The 26,728-nt window shown below is 38.0% G+C and overlaps 1 protein-coding gene across 1 annotated transcript; it reads left to right on the top strand.

The window, feature by feature from the left end:
* Positions 1-956: 956 nt before the first annotated feature.
* Positions 957-19,044, top strand: LOC110859880. The gene is made up of 12 exons (XM_022108903.2): positions 957-1,970; positions 8,197-8,225; positions 8,311-8,390; positions 10,705-10,787; positions 10,870-11,475; positions 11,552-11,628; positions 12,664-12,875; positions 14,884-15,073; positions 16,272-16,947; positions 17,027-17,067; positions 17,268-17,388; positions 18,077-19,044. The coding sequence occupies exons 1-12, from the start codon at positions 1,703-1,705 to the stop codon at positions 18,550-18,552; spliced, it is 2,859 nt and encodes a 952-aa protein (XP_021964595.2). The 5' UTR covers positions 957-1,702; the 3' UTR covers positions 18,553-19,044.
* Positions 19,045-26,728: the final 7,684 nt, after the last annotated feature.

Below are 26,728 nucleotides of genomic sequence, written 5' to 3'. Positions count from 1 at the left end.
AACATATGTGCATAACGATAACCGCAAAAAGGTATCAACAGGTAGACAGGAAAGGAAACTATGAATTATCATGCATACGAAACAAGTGACCACTGCATACATATTCCGTTACATGTTACGCATCCAGAAATCCTGCCAGGAATCTGAACCAAACGTGCCATGATTTAGTTTTTCCTGTCACAAATTCTTAACCAATGCAACAAAACATAACCCAAGGGTTAAACATTTCATAGCATGAAAAGAAAAATAGATTTCTCCAGCCAAGCAGCTCTACCAACGACCACGTATGTACATTACATCCCCAGAAAACAGCACCTCGTTAGCAGTTCGTGTTCAGTTCATCCTTCACTTGGTGAGGATGCAAGTATTATATTTTATCAACACAACTTGCCCACAAGAGTCAAGTCAACGCTTTGAAGAGTAAGTTTGAATTCTGTAAGATGCATTTCCTCGCCTTGTTACTTTCAGAGACGAGCAGGTAAGTAGGAGGGAGTACCCTTGTCCAATCTATGTACCTGCAATTCCATCAGCCTACCTACCTGAACTGGATATTGGATGAATACATACCTACCTACCTTCCACATGTACACATGCCTTGCTTATAGATAGGGAAAGGTAATGATAATGTTGGTTGTGGTCCGAGTCACTTTTACGTTTGTGGACCTAGTTGGTCCATCAGGTATGTATTATCAACTAGTTAAAGTTGTTAAAGACTGGATGATAATAAGATTTAAGCAGACGAACCCTCCTTCATCGAGCTAACTCTTTACAAGCATAGTATACGAAACTAGTTTGTATTTGTTGAGTTACACAGTCCACACGCATTTGAGCATGCCATGCTTTGAACCATGAAAATCATCCAACGACGTATGCATGTACCATACATACAAGTTTGAAACTTTGAGTCGACCGTGTTAACAAGCAGACCCCAAATCAGATTGTAAATGTTGCTAGCTCTTCAGTCACTCTTTCGTATTCCGTGTTGCTGGACTGGTTCTGTGTCCTCGTAGCTCGTACATACGTAATAATAAGAATATTACATGATATTGCGATTGGGATCAACGCTACGAAACTCATTTATTTAACAACGCTGTACCCACTTTGGTTATTACATTACACGAGTAAACGAGGTCCAGAAAACGGTTGCATAATAAGGAGAGGAGAGAGAGTGTTTAAAAGGAGAGGGAAAAAGGGAGCTGTTCTGGATTTTACAGACAAAATAAACTTTTACATTCGTTTTAAAACATTGTTTAACTGACGAGAGCTAAACCAGGAGACTGCTGCAATTCGAAAATTTATTGTTTTTAGGGAAAAGGCAAACGAAGAAATATTTGGAGTGGGGAAGGAAAAAGGAAAAGTGAATTGTTCGTGGAAGACGACGTTAAGAAATTGTTTAAAAAATTCATTGTGTTGTTATGCAAAGTTTTTTAATGTGCAATTGGTTTGGTATGAAATGCCGATAAAAGATACCGGATAAATTGTGTTTTTTTTGCACGGTGTGTATAATTTAACTTCCTGCAACATACACATCTTATTTATTTACAAGCAGTGGTTAGGAACTGGCGTCAATAACGCATGAAATTGGGCGGATGGCGTAAACTTAGCGAAGCATGATGTCAACTTGAATGTGTTGAATCTTGTGTGAAAGTGCGAATCACAATGTGATTTGTGTCTCTCTTTCTTCCGAAATAATAGAGGAAACATGGCTAAAATGAAGGTGAAAATGAGAAATTTAGCCGTGTTGCTTATAGTGCTAGGCTTTTTAGCCGATGGGACTAAATCTACTCCAGATCGCGACAGAAGCAATAAACATTCACAAAGTGCTGCTAATTTTGATTTGATGGATCATCGCTACCGGGATGATGATCCTGATGACCATTATGGCGATCTTGGTCATCCTGGGTCTTCTCTGCATCACGATTCAGACTCACATCTACATCCACATGGAGTTTGTGAACCCATAAGAATTGGTAAGTAGATACGTTGTGATTTGTATTTTAACCCATTAAAGTCGGTAAGTCACAAAGTTTATCGTCTTGTACATGACGATCGATGATGATGAGTGCAGTAAAGTTGAACATTGCCCAAGATGGGATGACCCGAAAGGAATAATATAAGACTCACGTATTAAACTCGGATATCAATGCAACCGCCTAAATCATCATTCATTGGTTATCATCATGTGCAAAAGTTATCATTTATTTATTGGCGCATAGCTTTCAGATCATATTCGCATGTGGTAAATCAAGTAGAAGACTTTTTCCTTTCGCAAATATTAATCAGTGCTGCGTTTCTTTGAGAGCAGACCGACATTTGCAATTTCATGCCATGCATTTTGATGATGATGATACGACTCTGATGTTAATCTTCGCATCATCATCTACTTCTTTGAAGGAGGAGGAGAGTGATTGATACAAAGAAATTATTTGAATTATTGGTCGTGTAGGCGCTTATGGTTTTGGGCATGCAAATGTAATTTAACAATGGACCAAGATTTGATCCGCCTCAGATATCAAGCAAATGATGACAGGCTTGTTATGCCCTTAAGATGCGGTGGAGTATGTATAAAAAGTACAGAGAGTGGTCTACTGCATATTCTCGTACAATATTTAGTTTCCAAATTCCGCTGTACAACAAAAGGCTGAAATTGCTATTATTACGAGGAATATAATGCGCATTCACATGTATGCGTGTTTTGGTTTCGGATGCTTTTAAACCTTGATTGGAGTTTTGAAACGCAAAGAACAGTACAATGACCCATCGAACGGTATTGATTCGTATGTCGAGTGTTCATACATTGTTTTATTTCTCCAATGTAAAAGTGGCAGTATAGTAAATTTATAATTGGATGGTTTCTCTCGTACGTAGGTATATCGAGGTCCTGCATATCGTTGTATTTTTACACATTAAATGTTAAGGAAGCGTTGAAACTATATTAATGTATGGGCTTCACCTTGTTCTAATTACTTTTTCAGCTTGTCGGCAATAGTTGAGCCGCCTCGTAAAATTAAAGTGAATTACTTGAGCAATAAATTGCCACCGCTACTTGTCATAACATCATAACGAGGGTAAATTATATGCATGCTGAATTATTTAGTAGACAGATTGGTTTCTGCAGAACCTGTTGAAATATGGATAAATAGATGCATACATTCTGAAAATAAAGTTTTAACAAGGATGCAATGCAGCCGAGGTATTTCAACACGACGGTGAAAATATGGCTTTGCTGACACATGTACAACTGCGTTCCAAAGTGTTCATCACGCCTTTAATAATAATGTTTGTTAACCAAGTAGGAGTCGAATAATAAATAATCTGCTATTATTTCCGTTAACGATGTTCTCGGTAAACTAATACAGTTGTCAACAAATGCTGCATATATTCATGTCAAGATTTTGTTTGTAATGGACTTCATTATGTATAAATGCAGTTCGTATGTATTTTAATGGCACGTCTGAAAGTATGAAATATGCGAAACATTCTCAAAGTAGAAATAATTCCAGACCGGAACTGTGAAAATTAGTTTGACGCAAGACGTATGGCGTAAGTAGTTCTTGCGACGAAAGAGAAAGAGACGCACATGTTTAGAAAAACTGTCTTCACTAAATCAATCCATGCAGTGGATATGTACCTAAGAGTATGCAGGCATACTTCTTGTCCACTGTATTATCCAAGTCAAAATAACTATCGTATTATATAACACATGATTTAAAACTGTTCATTACGATCCACGAATGTTCTGAACATGTTCGTTTAAAAAAATTCGATAAAATCTTTTCCGAGTTTCCTATTTCAAGGTGATCTCTCCTGATTTTATTCCACGTTGACAGAGCTGACTTTAAAAATTCCAGAAATTTATTTACACCACGAGTAATGTCAACTTGCGTCAATCTGATCTTAAATCCAATCCACACGCAAGCCAGCCATTAACGATTACTTCCCTTCCGCCATTCCAATCGAGAACTATGTATTTGTGTACATACAGTTTGGAGTACAAGTCTTTTCAAATGACTTATGATATGACACGCAGAGGCAACAACCATCTGATTAAGATTCCCCGATAAAAGAGTTACACTTGACAATTCAACATTTGTGGAATTCAAATATTCCGATTCAACTGCCATGTCAATTTGATCTCCGCTGGTGCGAGGCCACATGTAGAGTTAAATTAGTAGGCGAGTACTTTCTTAGAATTTCGCCAACGTAGATGAACTTTTCAAACTCGTCTAAAAATCAGAACCAGAACTATGTAGATATTTGTATCCGCACTTAAAAGCGAAAACTGACAAAAGTGAATGAGTGTTTTTTTTTGTAAAATGTAGGATTCTTAATGTAATGTGAGAGAAAATGGATTCAAGGACTGGATGAAACTGAGAAATTAAGGGCATCTAGGAATTTTCATCCAATAACGTCATTATTCATCTTATTCCATATTATTTTATGTGCACAGTTGTGTATTAAGTTTTTTACACCGTGCATTAGTTACATACAACAAGAAGGAAAATGGTTTTGGTTTGGTTTTAGTTCTGCTATGATTTTCATGAGCATTTTTAGGGTAAAAAAATCACCTAGTCCAGAAACCAGTATATAGAAAACCAGTGAACCATTCAGTTGTGGCTTGGCTTTTTGGTGGTGCTGCAAGTTGTACATATTTCAAGACAAAATTTGGACTGACTTGTACTTAATACAGGAAATTGCTGTCATAAGGATTCGCCCAATGTAGCCAATAAAAATCAGAGACGACTAGAATGAAACACACCCTCTGACTGGCCGACTGCATTTTATGTACGACCGAGATGAGATGAGAGACTTCAAATTTGACATTACCGACACCTCTTCTCCAGAGGCACTACAGCTTTAAAAATAAAATGAGACTCTCGCGGAACCGGAACCCACAATATTTTTAATCATCCGAGACACACGAGTTGTCTATTACGCCTATGTGCATACGTACTTACGAAGGAGAGTTGTTGCATCTGCTCTCAATTAAATGTGTCAAAATAAAACGGCTGAACGAATAAAGGGCTGAATTGAACCTCGTTCAGATAATGGTTATTATTAGTATCGGAACGATTGACATTTTGGGTTGTTAGCTTTTTGGCGTGCTGTTAAAAATACATCTTTTCCATTAACTATATAAATCTCGAGTACATTCGTTTAAAAAAAACTGTTGGGGATGATGCGACGATTGAATTATTTTCACTGCATTAGACACGAATACCTAACGGCATATCAGACGGGGCTTTAAGGTAAAAAAGGACATGAGTTTAAGCACGGGTTAAATCTTTGGCAAGTTAAATTCAATAGTATTGCGGCAATTTCTTTACCGACCCGACGACACGATGATTAAATGCAACGGAACGAATGATCCAGTTATTACGGCGAATTACATATCTTTTCATTTTCCGGGTTAACCTTTTTGGCAATGGATTGCGGAGGATGATCCCATTTCTTTGGGATTTTTTTAAGTTTATTTGTTATTAGGTTTTTAAAGGTGTGTGTGTATGCATGCACGCACGAGATCATAAGACCATTCACACACATGTATAAAGATCAACAGGCACACGGTTTCTGAAAGGCGCAGCAAGAAGTAAAATAAGAAATGAGCCAAAAACAGTCCCAACTTGTAAAAGCAGGCCACGACGTTTTGTCGGTCGCGTCTGCTGGTCATAAGACCAAGTAAATCTTGCAGCTGCCAAAACATGAGTTGTTGTTTGTGAACATTACGTCAAATAAATAGGCTGGTAAAAAGAGAATGGAAGGAAAATCAAGCATTTACACATTCTCCTTTGAATTCGGTTTTCCAGAAGAATTGTTTTGTCGGCAGAATCATGATCATTCATTGTTCTACATGGTTTTGCATTCATCCTAAAAAACTAGTAGCTCTGGAAAACTTGGAAAATCCTTTCCATAAATATTTTACTTAACCACAATATGTACGAACGAATGTCCTTAACTGTCCGATTCCGTGACCTTGTGTTGTTCAGCAAATGATGGATTTAGTGAAATCAACTCTCCAGCGCTCAAAATGCTGTGCTTATCATAACTTTGAGTTAATGAAAGCTTGGAGAGTTCATCATCATTTGATCAGTTTATGTCCACATATGATACGTGTACGTATGCGATGCCTCTGTTTTATTTAGTTTTGCTTATCTCTGCATTCAAAGTTGATGTTGATGAATGACAGACAGTACTTTTAGTGTTTTGTGTTGTGATGTTAAATCTAACTTTAGGTGTGTGACAACAGGTTAATTCGCTCCTGAAAACTGATAATGCTGCCGAATAAAAAAGAAGTGGTATCCATTTTGGCTACCACTACGGCTGACTGACAGGACAGGAGTCAACTATAAAGTGCATAAGAGCTGTTATCTCATCCATTCCATCCATCCATGGTTCTCACAGATCAGAACATTAATTTTCAACGTCACTCCACTTAGCAGGAGTAATCGGTCGTACATATGTATGCATAATATTCTGCATATTTTTATTAGCAAGACCAGGCTAAACTGTACCACCTCAGCACATATAGAATGTCTGAATGCTACTACTGGTTCCTGCTCACACAAATATTTAATCAACTTATCTTCGCTAAAGAGCCCTCGTATGCATTCACGTAATTTCATTTTACTATTACTACTACTCTCTCAGACACAACAATGCAATGGTGGACAACAATCTCAAGATTAATGAACTTGCTCTCTTCGAATGGCAAACAAAACTTGGACGGTTTTTTAGCAAGCCAAAGAAGAAAAGGCGATAGATTAATTTTAAAAGTAATGGACGGACGGGCGGATGGATGGACGGCTTGACTTCTTCTGTGCTAATAGACAACAAGCAGAGAGCAACATAAATGAAGGATTCAATTCAGCAGGGTTTAAATAGGCTGAAGTGGTTGTCTTATTTTATTTAGAAGCCTCTAGTGGAACGGAATCTCGCTTTGGAATCGCAATAAAAATCAAAAGCATTCATCTAATTTCAATAAAATGAAGTCAATGCCATTCTAACTCGAAATATATAAAACGCTTCCCGACCGACTTGCGTAGGAGAATGCCTTAAAATTCCTCCTATTTACCAGGGTGCATCTTATTAACGACTGATTCAATCTTGATCTGCCAAGTTTTCTACTTCGCATGTTGGTCTTTGACTTCTTGTTTGGCTGTTCAATGTCAATGTTGATTCGATATTTTGACTTACTACTGCATGAACGGTATCCTTGAAATTTTTGGATTTTAGCAACAACTGCATAGTTCAATTACACTAATGCATTTGTCGAAAAACAAGACTTTTTTTATCCTTTGTGGGTTGTTGGTTGTGAGTAATTGGGGAGCGGCAAGATGGTGTTTGACTTTTAAAATCTATAAAAAATTAACGATCTGACAATTGAAGATGGTCCGTGCTTCCTTCAAGTGCAGATTGAAACTATTTCATGCACAATGAATTTGACTCTGACCAGAACTATCTATGCAGTTTTATGAATGCGACAAACCGACATGTTTCCGGTACTAGTTAGAGGAACATTGGTGATTTAAATAAATATTTACGTATGTAGATGTGATTGAGATTGTTCAAGTATCTCTTTTTATATTTGCCAATTATTCCGCAAAAAACTACTTATAAAGTACACCGGCATCCAAAATTAGCCGATGGTTAACAAAAGACAGCCAATTTTGCTCCCAAATTACGTACAAGAATAAGAGAATAAAATTCTTCTTTTGAAGAACAAACCTAAAAGAGACCGCATTGTTATAATGTCTGAGCACATTCATTTTGTGAGAAAAATGCTACTGCACTTGAACAGAAACACGGCGACGAGTTATTTTATGGTAATTTCACAAACTTTTGAGAAAATTGCTTTCTCGTGTTGTGACAAGGCAGAAAAACTGTGAAAATCAGCTTGAGAAAACACAAAAGAGCAGCACATACATTCATACATAAAAAAACTTACAAGAAGAAGATCATGAGCTGGAAAGGAGCAAATTGCTGCGGAAAACCATACATTTTCTAATTCAGGCGTCGAATGATGATGATGACATGACCGTGCAAGTACTTGTTTAAAACTTTCAACAACTATTTAAAGTGGGAGTGTTGTACGAACGAATGTATAAAATAATGTTGTTGCATGTTTCCACCCTGGAAAACATACGACTCGAGTACTTTGGACATATTTCTAAACATTTTTGCTTAATTTTTTTGCAGGAATTTGTATGGGGATCGGGTACAACCAAGTAAGTGGAAAGCACAGAATATTCGTTTTTATCCCTATTATAATTCTATATATCTAATTAAATGATTTAACGTTTCTTTAACCAGACAGCTATGCCAAACGCGCTGGGTCATGATTCACAAGCGGATGCAGAAGCTCTACTTCAAACCTACACCCCATTAATTCAGTAAGTCAGTTAACATGCATATTTAATTTCATGACTAGTTTAATTAGATCTTGATATATGAGACAGTCAAGTCAGTAGTGTCGAAAATGAAACTCATCAATGGCATCATGTTGAGCACTAACTATACAAAACTAGTCTGTGAGTGGATATACATAGATAGCAAATAAATGAAAATGAGAGCACCAACCAGCACCGGAAATCTGTTTGGTGAACAAACAAGAACATTGAGTTAAACATTGATTGATGAGGTGTCAAGTCGCGGTTGACGAAGTTTGTTTAATGGGTCCATAGATCGAAATATTGAAACTCTTTTACACATACACAGAGTATATGCTATTGTGTAATTATTAGTGTATTCGTGGTGACAAAAGAGAACAGGGTTGTTTTCTGCCAGGAATCAATTGATTTCTGGTAAAATTGTAATGTATGCTTACACGATTAATCTAACTCTCATTCCATTATGGCTTGAATAAATATCAAAGATATAGATTTTGTGTCGCATGATGTGTTACATATTGTTCGTGTTCTTCCTAATTTATGAGAGCTTGACATTCTCCCAAAATCAAAACTGGATTAAATTTTCATGTGAATACTTTTTTGCATGGAAAATTACTATGTCACTGATTAATGCCCTGGAAGTTGGTAGTTCTGTCAGAGTGGCTTCTTGTCTTTTACATATGCGCCAAATTAACAAGCCACCTCCGTCCCTTGTTAGTCGCAGTCCAGTAGCTCGCAAACCAGACCAGCATAGCAGGGGCCTCCTGGCCTGGCTGATGGACTAATTTAATGGGTATTGTTATACGTACAGATTAAATATTTAACAACGTTGAACGGCTCAAACCTGGACGGAAAGACGGACATTACAAGTTTTAAATCCTCAATTTGAGTGGTTAATTCACCTTGAAATTTTGGACAGACTGGGCTCAAAGAATTAACGTAGTTTCTTACATTTCTCACGTTTAAATTCGTGATTCCGAGTAAAAGACTGCGAACAATGATATATTCAATACCCGCCTTAGCTTATAAAGTATGCATTCCAAGACCATTTTCATTGTTGGGAATGACAGTAAAAAATGTAAGGTAAAGAAAAAGACAGTCGGCTGGATGGATGGATTTATTTATTTCTTAACCCACCGTATGGCACGGATGGTGATTAGCCCCCCGATGTTTGACGCGTCTTGACACTTTGGACAGAGACTTTTGTTTGTGTATCTTCACAAACTTTGTTGGAGGAGGTTTGTGTCCATAATAATATTCCATACGCACTGTGACTCTGCTGAATGTAAATTTTATGAAGCGTTTAACTCCAAACAATTAACAATGCCCAATAATCCAACACAATAATTCAATCGTAACTCAGGCGGACGGACAAGATGTTTCACGTACTGCATGCAAAAAACGGAATCAATTGTCAATTTTGTTTGTCGTCTTGTTTTATTCGCCATTTCAGAATTAACGTCTCACTGCTATCAGTTAAGTTAAGGCAGTGACGGTGGTGACTGTCTCTCGTAATCAGATAAGGCTTTCGCCATACAAATAAGTTTCAAATGCGGGGTGACATTTACAAGAGGCATAATTGCCCCGGAACTGTTTACTATCTGGTCCAATTTAGATTGAAATTTCCGATAGTGTTTTGTCTCCACTAAAGTTTTTCATTCAATTACATCCACGAGTGATGATTCCATGTAAGCGAGCAAGCCTTTGTATTTACGGGGTGGGAAAAATTCTCAGGCGGAGTAAGCAGCAGAAGTAAAGAAATTTGAAATGAATGTCTCATAATAAATAAGAGGGCTGCTTTGTAAATGGAAAATGTTGTGCATTATACATAAAAAGAGCTCGTATTCGACCCTGGGCTGGGTTGTCTTTTGGTAAAGAAATGCATAAGAAACGAGTAGGTGCGGGTAGTTGGTCTCTCTCGTTTAAAAAGATTAGAATCTATGGACATTCTTCTGGTTTACACACTCATACAATAATATTGTAGCACAACTTTTTAACCAACTTTGAGTGCCATTACGAACGCCGTCTTAAGTTGGCCGATTCTTAAGTTCACGATCGACTCCTTTGTGCGTAGTATTAACCACTTCACTTTCACATTCCTCATTTTGTAGCGCAACAATGTTCTTGTTTTATGTTACAATTTCATTTTACAGTATAATCTCATTTTATATTCTGTTAATGTTTTGAAATATTGAAAGAATAACTGGATTCGGAATATGTCGGCACCCTTGAAGAATATTTATGCATAATAATGAAATGACGAATTGAATGTGAACTATGTATACATATTTTATTCACGTGCTTCCTTTCTTCCTAGATATGGATGTCATTCAAACTTGCAACTTTTCTTGTGCTCTGCTCACGTTCCAATGTGCACAGATAAAATTCCTGCAACCATCGGTAAGCATAAAAATATGTGCTGAGTGAATTAATAAATAAAATACGGCATCCGCTTAAATAACTCTTCCTCCATCAATATCAGGGCCATGTCGATCTCTCTGTGAATCCGTCAAGCTACATTGCGAACCCGTCTTAAAAGAGTTTGGTTTCGGATGGCCCGAGTCCCTCGAGTGTTCCAAGTTTCATCCGGAAAACAACCACGATAAATTGTGCAACCCGGGCCCTTCACCATCTCATTATCGCGGACCATCTTCCTCAGTCACGCCGAAACGTGACCCCACTGATTATCATCCCAGTGGAAACCCGAAATTCCCTCACCAAACCGGTGGTGACAGTCACTACAACCCTAAAAATAAGGAATCTCCACCATCTGTGCCTGTGGTACGTCCTGGAATACAAAATCCTCCCGGGAATCATTACAATCTTCCGAGTGGAGGATATTCGTCATCTCAAGGAACTCCTTTCAAGCCGTATAACAACAACAATAATGCCAACAATCCCAGCAATAATAATGATAACAACAATGGTGCGGGGCAAAGTGAGTGTACTGGATCTCGCAAAATGTGGATCAAGGGGTCCTGCTACTTGAAGTGCTCGGCAGGCTCGTTAGACTTGGAGGAAGGGACCAATAACGCTGGTGGAGTTGGAGGAATCTCACTTTTTCACCCGAGTGAAAAGTCATTTGCAAGTAAGATACTAATTTGCATTAGATAAGATTTTTCAAGTCAAAATTTATTTGCTAATTTGTTTTATGTATATTTCAGGATGGTATGCATTGCTATGGGCAATCTTATCCTTATCTTCATCCCTCATCGCTCTAACGCTCTCGCTCTGCTCGCCGGTAAGCATTATGCCTCATAACCCCTAATTGATCTATTATTGATCGGTATCGCAACATTCGTCGACTTGTCGGCGGGATTTAATGCACTTTTTATATGCGATTAATGTCTTGCCACAAACTTGATTCGTACCACACGATGCCATATGCGCGTTAGTTTCGAGTGCGATCTTGCATTTCAAATCAACCAAGACGGCAAAAATATTGATGTTCGCGTAGACAGTGCAACATAAAATTCAACACGGTCAATTACCAACAGTTGGTCGTTTGCAGGCACGGATCGTATCGCATCCTTTAATCTCTACGTACGTACAGCTTTTTTCCAACGTACAACTTTAGACAGGAGAGAAGAATACATTATTTTCTAGTGTAAATTTTGGCTTTAAAAGATAAGTCTTTCGGCTTTTTCGCAATTTTTTCCTTCAAGGAGAACCACGAACGAATGCCAAACTTTGAATAATTTGCCAACACCGACTCTCAAAGATTTAAGATGATGATGTTCATGTGGTGCTTTTCTTGGTGGTATTGTGAGTAATGATGTGAAGAACAATATGATCAAGACCATCATGATCATTATGTGGCAGGTTGAGGCTGAAAGAAACTGCTTTGCATGCAGAATTGTAAATTTTCTCCTTTCATCTCGTAACAAATGCCGCACTAATACTTGCAGATGACTTGAATCCATCCATCATTTATTTGCGGTTTTTACATAGTTTTGTTCCTGCTGCTGCCACAAACCATAAGACAAAATGCATACCACCATCGAGAGATTTACTTTATATTTCATGCAATCAATCCTCGTTTCGTCTTTATGGAAGAAAAAAGAAGTTTTGCGCAACATCTGCCACTACTTTTGTGATGAAATCAACAATTTCTTTCAACAGAGACCGTGCTGAATTTTATGTTTCCGTACACACAACAAATCAACTTGTGTGGCATGCCTCATCATCACACGATTATACAATTTATTACTATCGGATTGATTTGCCAATTTATGACACGAGGAATAATCTGACCTTTTAATGTCTTTTCTTTCAGCGATTCAGCGTGGCAGAGAGGCCAATTTTGTATCTCGCCTTGTGCCAGGTGCTCTACAGCGTTGGCGTTATCATCGGTTCCACGTCGTCCGTTTCCTGCTTTGTGGACAAAGTGACGGGAAATAACCTCCTTGCGCGAGGGGGGATGATCCCCTCATCTTGCGCGTTTGTATTTCTTCTCACTTATTTCTTTGGGATCGCGACGACGATGTGGCACGTGAAAATTTTTAGAATTGTTTACAAAATTAAAGTATGAGTAGATCTTCATTACCTTTTTCTACGATCATGATAAACTTTTAATCGAAATCTCGCCCACATGCCCACATTTAATAATGCTGTACATATACCTTTCATTATCAAATTCATCATTCTTCCTTCGCATGATGGAACCCTCAAGATTTTTCAACCTGACCTGCTTATGATATGACATGACTGACATGCGTGGAATTTCAATTTACGCCGAGAGAATGATGGCAGGACACCCTGGTTGAAATTTATTGCCTGGAGCTTCCCATCCACTTTGGTAGCTGTTTAGTCCCAGAATTTTTTGAACTTCATCAATCTTTCTCAAATTTCGAAGAGTCAGAAAGAAATCCTCTCTCCGAAAGTTTCTTTCTGCTTCATATGTGCCACATATTTCTCCTTCGGAGCCTCCTCCGTGTGACATTTTCATGCGGTCTCGCCAAGAAAATATTTACACTTTCCTCTCAATTCTCATGATGAACATCCTGCTTGCCTGCCTAACGCTGTGAATGGTGGTGACCAGTATGGAAATCTGATAAGCTGTCCCACACTTATACCATCGCGACTTAATAATAAGGATGGCCTCCTTCCTTTGTAGATTTTGCCCTGGATCATTGAAATTCAATTAGAGTAGCTCCTTCATCCCTTTTCAGAATAATCGACCATGCCTTCATGGATTTCCTTGCGTATATTTATGTAGTCGTTTTCTGGTTTGGTCATCCATCTGCTCCTCCGCCACTCATTTTCGTAACTTGTTCTTCTTTACGTTAACGACTCAAGTGGTGGTTTTACTTTGTACTCGAGTGTTGGTGCATATAAAAAGTTGGAGCGTTGCAATGGCTAATGGCACGGTTGAAATAGCCCCCTGTGGTGTGTCCAATAAGGCGTCTGACTGAATCCGAACATTGACATGAGGCTTTTAAAGCTGTGTGTGTATCATGTTAAATGGTAAAGTTTCAACTTTCCTCCAACAACATGGGTTTCTCGTCTGGCTGGACCTGCTTTCCTTTAAATGTGTATTAACAAGCCCACAATAACGATTTAGCAGGAAAAAAGGCCAAGCTGCAAGAAGAGCGATATAATAAACTGACCAAATCTGGACCTTCATCTTCTTTTTCTGGACGTAGAAATTAATGACTGTGTCTGCCACTCATTGTTAGTTTTTGGTTGACAATCCGACACCACGAAGAAGGGAAGGACTCAGAGAGATTTAGACACACAACAAACTCTACCTCTTCTAAGGAAATACTATTCTGTTTTCTTAATACTTTTTGAGCTGCAATCATTTGAGTGCGCTTTGTCACCTCGTTATTCACTTAAGCTACCGACGGTTTGAAATCGGGAAAAAAATCTGAGCATCTGCACACGGTCCTCAGTGCTGCTGGGTACGACATAAATAAGTACATATAGGCACACACCGCTCAATTGTTTATCTACCTATATCTCCTTGTCTTGCCTCATTCTCATAACGCGAAAGAAAAGAGGATTTTCGAATTTTAATTGTCAAGAAAATCCATTGTACCCATTTCTTTTGTGGCAGGGATTCAGCAGATTCGTGGAAAATGGTTTACTTGAATATCTTGCTGTACCTTTGGTTTTTCAATTTACTTACCTGCACACAATTTACCCCAAAATCCTTTATCTCGTCTCTTCCACCGTTTTCTCCACCATGCGTTCATCTTCTAATAGTATGGATATATTTTGAGAGGGGGATGTGTGCATCCACCCTCATTTCAAAGTTTGACGTGCGTGACATTTTGTTTGAGTAACTTTTCCTGCAATTTAACCCAAGTGAGAAAACACAGAAAGGTGGGTGTAAATACTCTGCACTGTGGGTTTTACAAACTGATATTTTCTCATGTTGTCTAAATTATTATTTTCTTCTTACAAAAAATCAATGAAAACTGACATGAAGATGATGACTAAAGTGAATGTATATATTAGTAATGAGGGTATTTTTTTATTGTTTTTTGTGCAGGTGGGTCATCCTCAGTTTGTCTTGGCTGCTCTCTTTAAACAGAAATATGGCAGCTTCCCTGTTGCAGAAGGAGTCGTCACTTTTCCACTTGGTCACTTGGGGCATTTCGTCGATTCTTACGTCTTCGGCTTTGGTCCACAAAGCAGTGGATGCTGATGAGCTGACCGGCATTTGTGGAGTTGGATTCCAGGCAAGCTACACATAAATTTCTCTATTTATCTAAATCAGTGGACGAAGAGAGCAATCACAAGCAGTTTGAAAAATAGGATTCAAACCACAAATTAAACAATCCAATGAATCGTAGACATCATCAGGAGACACATTATGCACAATGTAAAACGTAATAATACGATGCTACATTTTACTCCTTCGTGACTTTGCATTGGTCCGTATGGAAAATGAAATTGAGTTTTGTTTCAAGTAAATATATCATGTTTCATAAAAGTCTCACAGTTTAGTTTTATGTGTCCATTTGGTCATGGATGGAAAATGAGACGGATCCTGAGTCAGTGAAAATCCTTACGAAAAACTTTGTTGCATTTACCCCGCTCCTGCTGGACTAATTCTCTAATTGTAATTCTTGATTGCATGTACGTGCTTTGGAAATCAAAGGGGTAATTTCACCTTTAAAACAGTCAACAGTACATACATCATCATACGTATGATAGAGGGAAATGAGAACCTGATTATTTTTTTGCTGGCCAGACAAAGTCTCATATTTTAAGTATTATTATACCCAAGTAATAACATGACATGAGCCATGTATCCACATATGGAGCACTGTATAATTACCTCCTTAATATTTCCTGACTTTGTTATCGAGCTGACTTGACGAATTGATCCCCTCGCTCTCTCGGAGGGCGGAATACATGGTTTGATTTCAGATGAAAGTGTGCATGTGAGTGAGAGAGACCGGATACCAAATATCTAGCAGGGCTCAATTTCGTTTAAACTATTATTGAAGGGCATGAAATGAAGAAGGGATTTTTTATACACTATTTTATTGCTCCAACCCTTAGAGACCAGTGTATACTCGGGTTTTTTAAAGGGTCAAAAATAGAAATAGACATGAACACGAAACGGGTAAATGAATTAAAATGTATGTATGTAAAGTAAAATCCGTCGTTTATTACGGAGGAGTGAGTGAGGGAATGCAATGTGAGAACTTCTGAACTGGTTCACTCGCAGTAGCACATCGAATCGTAAGATATCGTGCAGATGATGATAGGTTAAAGGCCAAAGGAAATAAAATCAATGGTTGTGTTTCATGTTTGAGGAAATATTAAAAAAGGGCTCAACAATCATCACCACAAGATCTAAGAAATATATTGTATAGAAATATAAAAATAATAATTTGTTCATATTTTTTTCTTACTTTCTTTTAACAGGATATGGAAGCTTTGTCTCTCTACTACTTGATCCCACTCGTCATTGCTCTTTCCTTGGGACTCATATTTCTCACCTTTGGACTCATTGTCCGAATCTTTTTCCCTGCCTGGAACCTACCCCTGTGCAAGTTGGACTGCTTTAAGCGTAAAGGTCTGACCTCCGAGCAGAATCGCATGGCCGGATGTGAACTCTCGAATAACTCGGCTGCCACTACGACAGCAAGTCATCAAACCGGGCAGACCCAGGCACACCTACAAAACGGCTTTAGGACAGGACATCAGGGCTACGGTTATAGTCCCGTCCTGCTCGCACCACCACCACCCCCACAGTCATACCCGCCAAATAATGGGCATAATCACCATCAGCATCACGGATACCACCAGCACGGTGGATATTCTAATTGTCAAATGGATCGGCAGTACCATCACAATAATGGATCTATGAATCCTTACAACCCCACCACCACGACGTGCATGTGTTCTGCTTCTTCCGGACCTTGTATGGGTGGAGGGATGGGCATGGTGGGGGCGATCTCTGGAGGAGGAGGTCACAATAACAACAATGGTGGTGGTCTCCTCTACTCTACTGGCAACAGTCCAGCAAGTGTCGTGGGGATTGGGGGATTTCAGAGACTGAGAGCTTTGGAAAACACCAAAGCTATTTGGATGCGGATTGGTGAGTGAGAATAGTGTGATGGATTACCGTCTGACATGATAACCACAATTTTTCAACAATTTATTTTATTTCTACACAGGCATCTTTGCTCTCGTTCATTGTTTACCGATTGCTTGTCAGGTGAGTTATTGATTTTAATCTTGTTGTCGTATCTAAGTGAAAGTTGATTTATGTTAAAAGTTTGAAGCAGATGTGCTTTGACATAAAGTAGTCATCATCCCATTCATTATCGCCATATTATTTTACCCAAAGCCATTAACTAACATTACGTAATGTATACATACATACTTGATGCTGATGTTTGAAACCAAATATTTCAGGTGGGAACGATTGCGTACGAGTTATCTGGTCGAGAAGACTGGGAAGCGGGGAGAGAGCGGCCCAATTTGCAGCTATTTTTACTACGACTAAACATGAATCTCATTGCTGGTCTTACCACGGGTAAGGAGGAAGGAAACTACTTTGTTTGTTTATTTTTCAGCTTGACTTGCACCATAATAAACAGGCCGTGCATATGCATAGTTAGTGAGAGAAACGAGTCAGGAAATTATTTTTTCGGAAACGTCTGTATGACCTTCTATGAAGTGAGGAGACGATTATGTACAAAAACTAGACGGCTAAACTCCAACAACGCCCCAGCGCCGCTTGTATATTTTCCACAGACATTGTTGACTCGATGGTAGAAGAAAACTCCCTTAAAAGTTGGAAATGATGACAATGGTCAGATTGTCTTCTTGAAATAAGATCGGGAGAGAGAGCCTTGTGCAAATAATTGCCTATGTCAAGAATAAAATCTTCCATGTTCAAGTTCAAGTGTTCATTTCCATGTTCAGAAGCGAGAAAAGAGAACAATAGAGAAAAGGAGAAGACGTGTCAGTGTTGGTTATTCTCTCGTGTCATTCAAGGCCCAAGAGAGATTTGTTTAACGATGGAGCAGGCAGAGAGAGATCTTGAGATGCAGTCACTATTTTATTATTATTATTCCAGTAGCAAAACCTTAAGAAAAACAATTTTAGTAAAACCTGAAAAAGTGGCAGATGGAGGAAAGACACATAAAATAAATGCAAAGTCATATTATTTACCCTTTACAAAAGACTGACCTTTGTTTTCCTTGCCTCTAATTTGACAGGTGTGTGGGTGCTCTCGACATACTCGCTGTCCAAGTCATTGTTGACATTTACTCGGAAGTTGTGTAACTGTCTTCAATTCCCTCGCTCCAAGACGAAGGCAATGTCATCTCATCCCCATCACCACGAGCAAAAAGTTCCCGTCCCATCCTCCGTCGTAGCACCACTTCTCGCCTCCTCAACGACGTCAAACAATGTCGTCAATCTCCCTCCAATCCCCGTCCCGTCGGGATCCTCGTCATCTTCGAATAACAACCACAATAGTACAATGCCCATTTTGGGATCAAACAACACGTTTACGACGAGAGGCGCCCTCGCTCCGCACAACAGTGTGGGTAGCAGCAACTTTCCCCGAAATCATTACAACCACCCCTTGCCCCCAATTCCTCCCCGAAATCCGGACCACATAGCGATAGCCCAGCAGCAGCAGCAACAACAAAGGACGGATGCTTGGCGCAGGGGGGAAACCATAGTCTAAAATAAATACATACATTTTGTTTTTAATAGTCAGTCACAACCTCATATTATTTAATTAATTAAAATGTTTTTCACATTAACGGGTTAGTTTATTCACAGATAAATAGGTAGATAAGGTAATATCGTGCGAGGTAATTGTTCGTGATTTTTTTTACCGTTGTTATTTATTTTTAATCGCAATTTGTTTTTGTTCATTTGATAGTTAGACAAGAGATTTAAACCACATTTTTTAGAATCAATCGCTTAGAATTAGCAGTGAATCTTTAAAATAATAATAATAATTGACTACTCATCAAATTTCAGTTCATCTTTTTCACTACTCACTCCTACTCCGTGTTAGATTAGATTAAACGTGTTGATACCAAAGAGACTTTTTCAGTAAATATATTATTTATGAAAAGCAAATGACTTATGACACCGGTCCGGTTGGTTGGGCCATCATTTTAATAAGAAATATTAAATGAAATGCAATAAATTTACAATGTGTGATGTACGCCGAGGTTCCCCGTGTTCTAACTTATTTGAAAGGCGATGTGTCTTGCATTCATTATTCGGTGGTGTTACTTAAAAGCTGGGCATAAAGCAATCATAAGATTTAGACAAGATTCTCAAGAGAGCAAACAAGTTGCCCCGAGACGAGATGTATGTCCGTTTGTGTGTTGTGTTGTGTGCATAAGACAAGCTTGACAGGTGGACAGATGAGGGTTTAAAAAACTTAAAAATGCAACACTTGCAACTTTATATTACGAGTGTTGTTCGTCTTAAAAACTTTAAGAGGTTTATAATTTAACATTAGTTTCTCCGGTGTGAGAGTTGGAGGGTGGCAGATCCCCACTGCTTTCTCGTTTGCGATACAATGAAATCCTGTGTAGGACTTTATGCACAAGAAATTTGACACAATGCAGTTTTATCTCGAGAATAAAATCTTATTTTACACCTCCACCAAGCAAAGTTGCACGTGTTGCATTAAAAACTTACACAACACAATGTTTCGGATTATACACGCTTTATTTTATTGCCTTGAAATGGAAAGCTTGCTTGAACAGTAAAAGACATATCATTTCCAAACATGGCTTGTTTATCGGCAGGTTTGCTCTTCATCTTCGTCACCATAATGGTTGCATGCATTTTCTCAATTTGTCTTACCACGACCAGACCAAAGTCAAAGTGTTATTCGTAGATATCACCGAGGAGTCGTTTATTGATGCCAAGTACATGACTTAATGCGCAATTTAAGTCGCATAAATGACCTCCATTTAGCAATGTTTGTAATTTTAGATGTGATCTTTAACCCAATAATTTGATAAGGAGTAAGTAATAAGCTCATATTTAATTTAATCTGCATAAATTCCAGAGAAGTGTCCAGTTACTAACAAACATACATATGTAAAGGCCATAAAGTCGTTGATGGGATCAACTGCTGCTGCTGGAAGTTGTTTTTGGAGGCTGGTAAACGAGACGAGGAGAAAATTCCATTTACAGTTTAAAAAAGAGAAGGCATCATCTTGTGAATTCTAATTTTGCTCATTATCCTTTAACCAATAGAGCATCATGACAGGCCCAACACTTGGACCAAACCAAACCACTCATGCACACACAACCTAGTTGATGGCCAGTAATAAAAAAAGATTAAAAGTTTAACTAAAGAAAACACATAAGATAAATTATATGTACCTTGTTGAGTAGATTTCACTAACTGCATACATAGATTCGTACAGTCAAATATATTGGTTTGCCCTTTTGGACAGCCTGTGGGTGAATGTGCAGTGAGTTCTGTTCTGCTCGTCTGGAATTTCATAACAAATAAAACTTTTGTTTTAAATATTGATTTTTATTTTAGAATGACAACATTACACGCTTGCATTTTTTAATAGCTTTCCATTTCAAGGGGTAATAACCATCCGTAATCTGGAGTCATTATTATGTATGCATATCTCTTTTTTAAAACAAACTTTCCACATTAGGTTTGGAATTTAGTCCAGTTTCATCAGAAATAAGCTACCCCGATAAGAACGATCATTACTTTACACCCTTAATTTGCCCCTTTAACACACACACATGACGAGACAAGCTCTTCCACTTAAGGAATATTGAGACGGTTGATAACTCTGGAGTTCGAAATATGTAGGAAAAAATGAAGATTAAGGTGCCCATTACTAATTTTTATTCACTGTTACTTCCAACTTGGACTCGTTTAAATAAACCATTCCATAAAAAACAAAAGTCTCGTTCATCTCGTCCATCCGGCTTCTGTCTGACTTGGATTTTACTTTCCTCCTGCATTGCTTCTCGCCCAATAATAATAATACAAATATGAAAATACTCCTCGGAATTAATGGAGGACGAAACAAGGAAAGGGAAACACTCTCAACATTTTAACTTAAATGGATTCTGCTCCTTTTTTACTTTATTATTATTATTGTTCACAATTCATTCTTGCGCCCAACCTGTTTTCTTTAGGGCTGGTTGGTAAAGTTCCAAAAACATTGTGTGGAGCAGATGATGGTCTCAGTTTCAATTTTCAACCCAAAAAGTATGTATATTATGCATGGAGTGAAACAAAAGCCAGAAGTCTAATGAAAATGAATATTCGGTCGTGTACGTAAAACCAGCCAGCTACAAAACCATACATAAGTTCAATTTGTAAAGAGAAGGGGACACTCCTCAGCATTTACATGCGTTTAGGTTATTCCCTTTGGGTTCTCGCTCATGATTTTCTTGAAGAAAGATGAGACATTGTTGTGCAAAGGAGTAGGAACTTATGCATGTATGACTTGTATATAAGGCCCATTTTTAAAGTCAGTAAGTTTTCATGCATATCCATCCATCCACCATTATCAGACCTTAGAATCATATGCATATGGATGGCAAACTGGCAACCAATGTGGAATACTGAACGTGTTTTTTTCCTGATTTCTCCAACTCACCCACCACCTTTAACTGTGCCCCTTGTTAAGAAGGCTATGTTGGTGGGTGAGGAGGACGTAATGAGGAAGGAGAGAGCCCTGCAGTCGTATTACTTGTGAAGGCACCTCCTCCCTATTTCTATTTGTATTTATCTCTGGATTTGAGTTTGAAATCGACTGGATCACACAATGACTGCCTTGGACGTTCAATCTCATGCGTTGTCATGCACGTACTTCAAATATGTGTAGCTCTTATTCTACAACATCACCACGATCACCCTTCTTATCATCCACCCTAGCACTTTTGATTTGACGACGCTCTTTTATAATACATAGTTCAGCTCATGAACTTGAAGTGATCTTCCTTTAGAAATCTCTCTTCTTCTTAAAGGAGTCTCAGGCTCCTATTGGATTTGAAACGTATTTATTTATGAGGTGGCAGGCACCAATTTTTGATGTGGACTTTACCAGAGGTGGGAGTCAAGGATTGGATGTACATACATCGAGGAAGACATGTATGTAATTGAAGGGGTGCTTCATTCCTTTTGAAGGATGAATGCAAAATTCAAAGTCATTCGGTCGAGCATTATTGAATCTTATTCAATTCCAGTGCTGTATATTTTAAAAACCTTTTTTATGGCGACTGCAGAGTTTCCCAACCAGACTGGCATACGCATTATAAGTAAAATGACCCTCCAAGTACATAAGCAAGTGGGATACAGACAACGTAAATGTTCTGAACTGTTGGTAGTTTAGAGTTGGACCTAGAGCTACTTGACATGGTTAGTCAAAATGTTGAAAAGTTGTTCCTAATATTTAAACTGGACCATTGGGTGCGTAAAAGGGTTGTCTTGTTTGAACCAAAGTTCTAAATATCTTGGTGCAACTAAAATTAAAGATGAGTCTGACTTCAGACACCCTTTTTTTCTTTAACCAACAACTACCAACGAGGTCCTTCATCTATGTATTATCCTCCTCGAAGGTGAGGCAACCTTCCTAAAATTAAAAATACACAGAGAATGATATATTGCGACATTTTCATTTCTTAAACTGTAAATCAGCAGGAGCAAAGTAATTCTATCCCACCATGATCGTCAGTCTTTTCCTCTTGGACAATAATTATGCATAGATATGTACGGGGTGCATGCATATCTAGATATTCCTCCTGGTTATCTTTTTCAAAATGATGTGCTGCCCATCCAAAATTTTTGTAAGGGTTTCCTTTGATTCTAATAAGTCCGTGCTTACTCGTTGGAATTTGACCACGTCTTTCTCATTCCAATTCCACACCACGATACGACACGACCCAAGTAGTCACTTATTTTAAGTTGTTATTATTACCTATCTCTGTTTAGAGGGAAAAGTAACCGGTAGGTAAGTACACACGTTATATATGCCTTTGTGTATTATGTACGAGATAAACTATTAGAATTCCTCGATAATGTCTCATAAATCTGCATCTGTCACTCTCCCCAGATTTATCTTGACACATTCCTTATCCATTTTAACCACTGGATACGGATTGAATGGATTGGGCAAACAGGGACACCAGTTGTTTCTGACTTTGTTGACTTTATTTATTGTGACCCATTTTATTTATATTTATTATCCAACGTCCCATCATCATCGTACCGACCAAATATTGTCATCGTTCTTGAATCTCTTTCCTTCTTCCAGGAAATATAAATCCTCTCGTTGGATTGCATTACTACGCAAATACAAATAACGTATAAAATATGATACAACCGTTAAAAATACAAATGGCTTGAGCCCATCCTCTAATTGTTGTTAAATATGCGACAGATGGACAAATATTATGCGCTTATTAGAGATTTGATACAACCTGCATGATGTGGAGTAGCAAATAAGGATAGACAAATAACCAAGGAAGAAAGCAGCCTGACTGACTGGTCACTCAATTATGGAGCAAAATGTGTAACGAGATCCATCCGCCCACCGATTATCTCAACCTCATAATTAAACATAACCATCTGTTAGGAAAGCAAAGGGGGTTCGAGAACGAACCAAACCGAATAAACGAGCTGGATTGCTGCTAATAATAATAGAGAATGGTTAGTTAGTCCACGAACGAGTGCAAAAAAATAAAGATGCAGTTTCTGTCTCCCTCGTGAAGATGAGATGCTAACAAGCCCGGCAAAAACATGCAATGATGCTCTTCTTTTTTCATAATGGCTGTAATTTTATGTGCTGTTGAAAGCTGGATGATCAAAATCAGAGTGGATGATTTACACACGACTAAATTAACAATTCTTCAATCTCAACTGTACAGGAATGACTTGCAAATCTGAACACACCAGGTATTTCCAAAATAAAACGAGATTTTAGACTTTGTTGCACAGACAGAATTGCTTAAAACACGGGGGAGCGAGTGAGTGAACATATAATTCTATCAAAGTCAATAAAAAACAATTAATCCGAAAGAAAGCGAAAATCATGATCTTTTCTCTGGATTCTTTTTATTCAGCAAAATTCTACATTTGAAACATTCACGCACGCACAGTTCTAAATAATAGTACGGAAAAGCCGTGGTTCGTGGGATGAGGATTACAATTGAAATTGGGATTTTCTTGCATTTTTGTGTTGCACGTATGTATTTTTGTCCATGTTCGTACTACGAACTTCGTAGTTGGCAGATGCTGATGAGGATTCTTCATTTTAAATAAGAACCAAAAACAGCAATGCACAACACAACGTTATTGTGTCATAAATTCGATTCTTACACACATGCCGGCTCAGAGTGAAGTGTTCTTTTTAACCAACTTTGCATGCATGCTCATCATTAAAATATTTCAAATCAAATAATCAAACCTACACATCTTCAAGATTCCATGAGCTTCAGTTAACTTATTGCCACGCCCAGCCTGATATGATGGACAAGCTGGAGACAAGCTACATGCAGGTAATCATGCACCATAAAAATATTAAGCCAACTAGTCCCTATAACTTGTGGGGTGGCTGATCCTGAGTTGGGAAGGAATTTTTAATTCATATTTTTACTGCATTTCTTACCGCGGGATCAAGTTCGAGAAGACCCACTTACATAATAATTCCTGTGAGGTGCTGTATAAGGCAACGGCTATTTTATACCGCACGGGGAGAGCAGATTTTAATTTGGCACTGGAACCATGCGTGCACAGAATATTTGGAGATGAAGAAAGAAGTTAAACCATTTCAAGCAAGTTTTAAAGGAGATCTGATAAAATTAATGACGCTGCAAAAATCAAAATCTTCTTTGATCACAGGCACCATTACAGTCACAAGTTCGCACATCAAGATTTCACAAGTGTGATAAAAAGCAGCGGTGTAAGTAATTGTGAAAAGATGATGAGTAGAAAATTGTCGATCGAATTTATTCGATTTTAAAGAGATGACAGATTCTCATAATTGTTTACTTCGAGGATTTATTTCTTGTGCAGTTGTGAAAATGGAGAAATGTTGCGATTAAAAATGCGAATTTAATTTTGTGCTCTCAGCCTGCAATTGTTGGTGTGTTTATGTGAAAGGAAGGGATTTTTTAATCATAAATCATCCCCCAAACGAGGTAAGTCGTCCGTCCTTCCCTCAGGGCTTCCATTCCGTCCAGCCAAGTCCACGTTTCTTTTTTTCGAGAACATCATGAGCTTGTAAGGCAATTCTTTTTGGTGCTCTTTGTGGCCACGTAAAGAATATCTTCCAGAAAGAACCGCATGCATGACTTACGTTAATAAACTTCAAGTCTTCAGTTCCAGCAGAACCACAAGGAAAGACTGAACTTTACAGAGCATGCATGCACATCTTTTACATCAGCATGATCCCGATCCCATTTTTGTGTTTCGTTTAAATCATTGTGGTATCGCGTTGTTGTTTCGTATAGCAAAAAATCTCGAGTTTTTCTTTTTCTTCCTTCAGTCTTAGGCTACACACAACTTGTTTAAACAATTGACTGAGCATTGACTCTGAAATCTTGATAAGACGCTCAACTCTGAAATGTCCTCCTGCCATAAAATATAAAACTGTGTCCTGGCGAAATGTACTTACATATACATTTAATTTGCATTCATTGCATGTGATCACAATTAAGACAGGTTCAGTAAGATTGGACTGATTAGATTGAAATGTATCGTAAATCAGAAATCATTTCCAACTCGAACCTAATGATGTTTATTATTCTGCACTGACAATAAAATGACTTGTGATTGCTCAAGTCTGTTCAGGTTTGCGTTTGTAACGTAACAATTTTGACACCAACTAATTTTCAGGCTTTCAGTTTCTTCACACTGCCCGCATAAAGAAGACTTCATATTCACACGTTAAAAATGACAGAGGAGGTGCCAGAATCAAAACAGCTCCTTGATTATAATTGCACCTTGGGTTTGCAAACCTTGTTAGGCTAACTAGCCAACTTTTTTTCACCTGTGACTACTTTTTCTTATTTGTCGGTAGCATGCATGGTGCGCAGGAAACAGGCAATCATTTTAGGAAATTACTTCAACAAAAAGTTATCCTGATTAACTAAACACTTCACGACCAACAAGCGATGCTGAGGGATAAGAACATAATTATATTGGAATATTCGTAACACGAAATAGATACAACTCGACCATATCATTATTTATATGCACGTAAAATGTAGCAAATTTACGTATCCACTTGCGAAACAACAAAAATAAAATATAAATATCGATTCTATGCGTAAAGATTTGAAACATTCTTCTAAACCACAATCATCACTTCACACTGCATGCCGATCACCCAACTAAAGTGACCATTATCCTCAGCTTACTTAAACTAACAAGGTCCAAATACTTATCATTATTGCATTATTATTATTTTACAACGCAAGGATTAAGTTTACTTTTAAGCTCAGTTCGTTAACCAAACTGAAATGGGTTTCATTTCATTTGAGTCTGCAAGAAGTGTAAGGAAGCTAATAAAGCAAAGCGAAAGTAAACTCGTTCTCCAAAAGAATTGACTTTTAGTTACGATATTCTCCATGAATTGTAAACTGATTGAAGTGAAGAAGAAGGAAACATGCAGTACTTTTTTGCTACAGAATCCCTTCAGAGTGAGTTTCGAATACGAAATAATACAGCGAATGTATACTTGCTCAACTCATTGTTAGTGGGTTTAAAAGATTTTTGAAGATTGTATCACTTCACCAAGAGCAAGCTTATTATTATTATTATCAATTCTTCTCCGAGGATTCAATACTTAATATTTCAAGTAGAAAAGAAATCCAGTCCTGTCAGCTTTTTTTGTGGTAAAGTCAGT

Source organism: Folsomia candida, unplaced genomic scaffold (assembly GCF_002217175.1).
Source record: "Folsomia candida strain VU population unplaced genomic scaffold, ASM221717v1 Fcan01_Sc028, whole genome shotgun sequence".
Lineage (NCBI taxonomy): Eukaryota > Metazoa > Arthropoda > Collembola > Entomobryomorpha > Isotomidae > Folsomia > Folsomia candida.
The sequence above is the reverse complement of the archived record's forward strand: the minus strand, read 5'-3'. Positions and strand labels throughout refer to the sequence as shown.

Bases quoted from the DNA above. Each gene is read 5' to 3' on its own strand.
- LOC110859880 (XM_022108903.2), top strand. From the start codon at position 1,703: ATGGCTAAAATGAAGGTGAAAATGAGAAATTTAGCCGTGTTGCTTATA. The intron at 10,788-10,869 runs GTAAGCATAAAA...CATCAATATCAG, and splicing joins TAAAATTCCTGCAACCATCG to GGCCATGTCGATCTCTCTGT. The intron at 11,476-11,551 runs GTAAGATACTAA...TGTATATTTCAG, and splicing joins GAGTGAAAAGTCATTTGCAA to GATGGTATGCATTGCTATGG.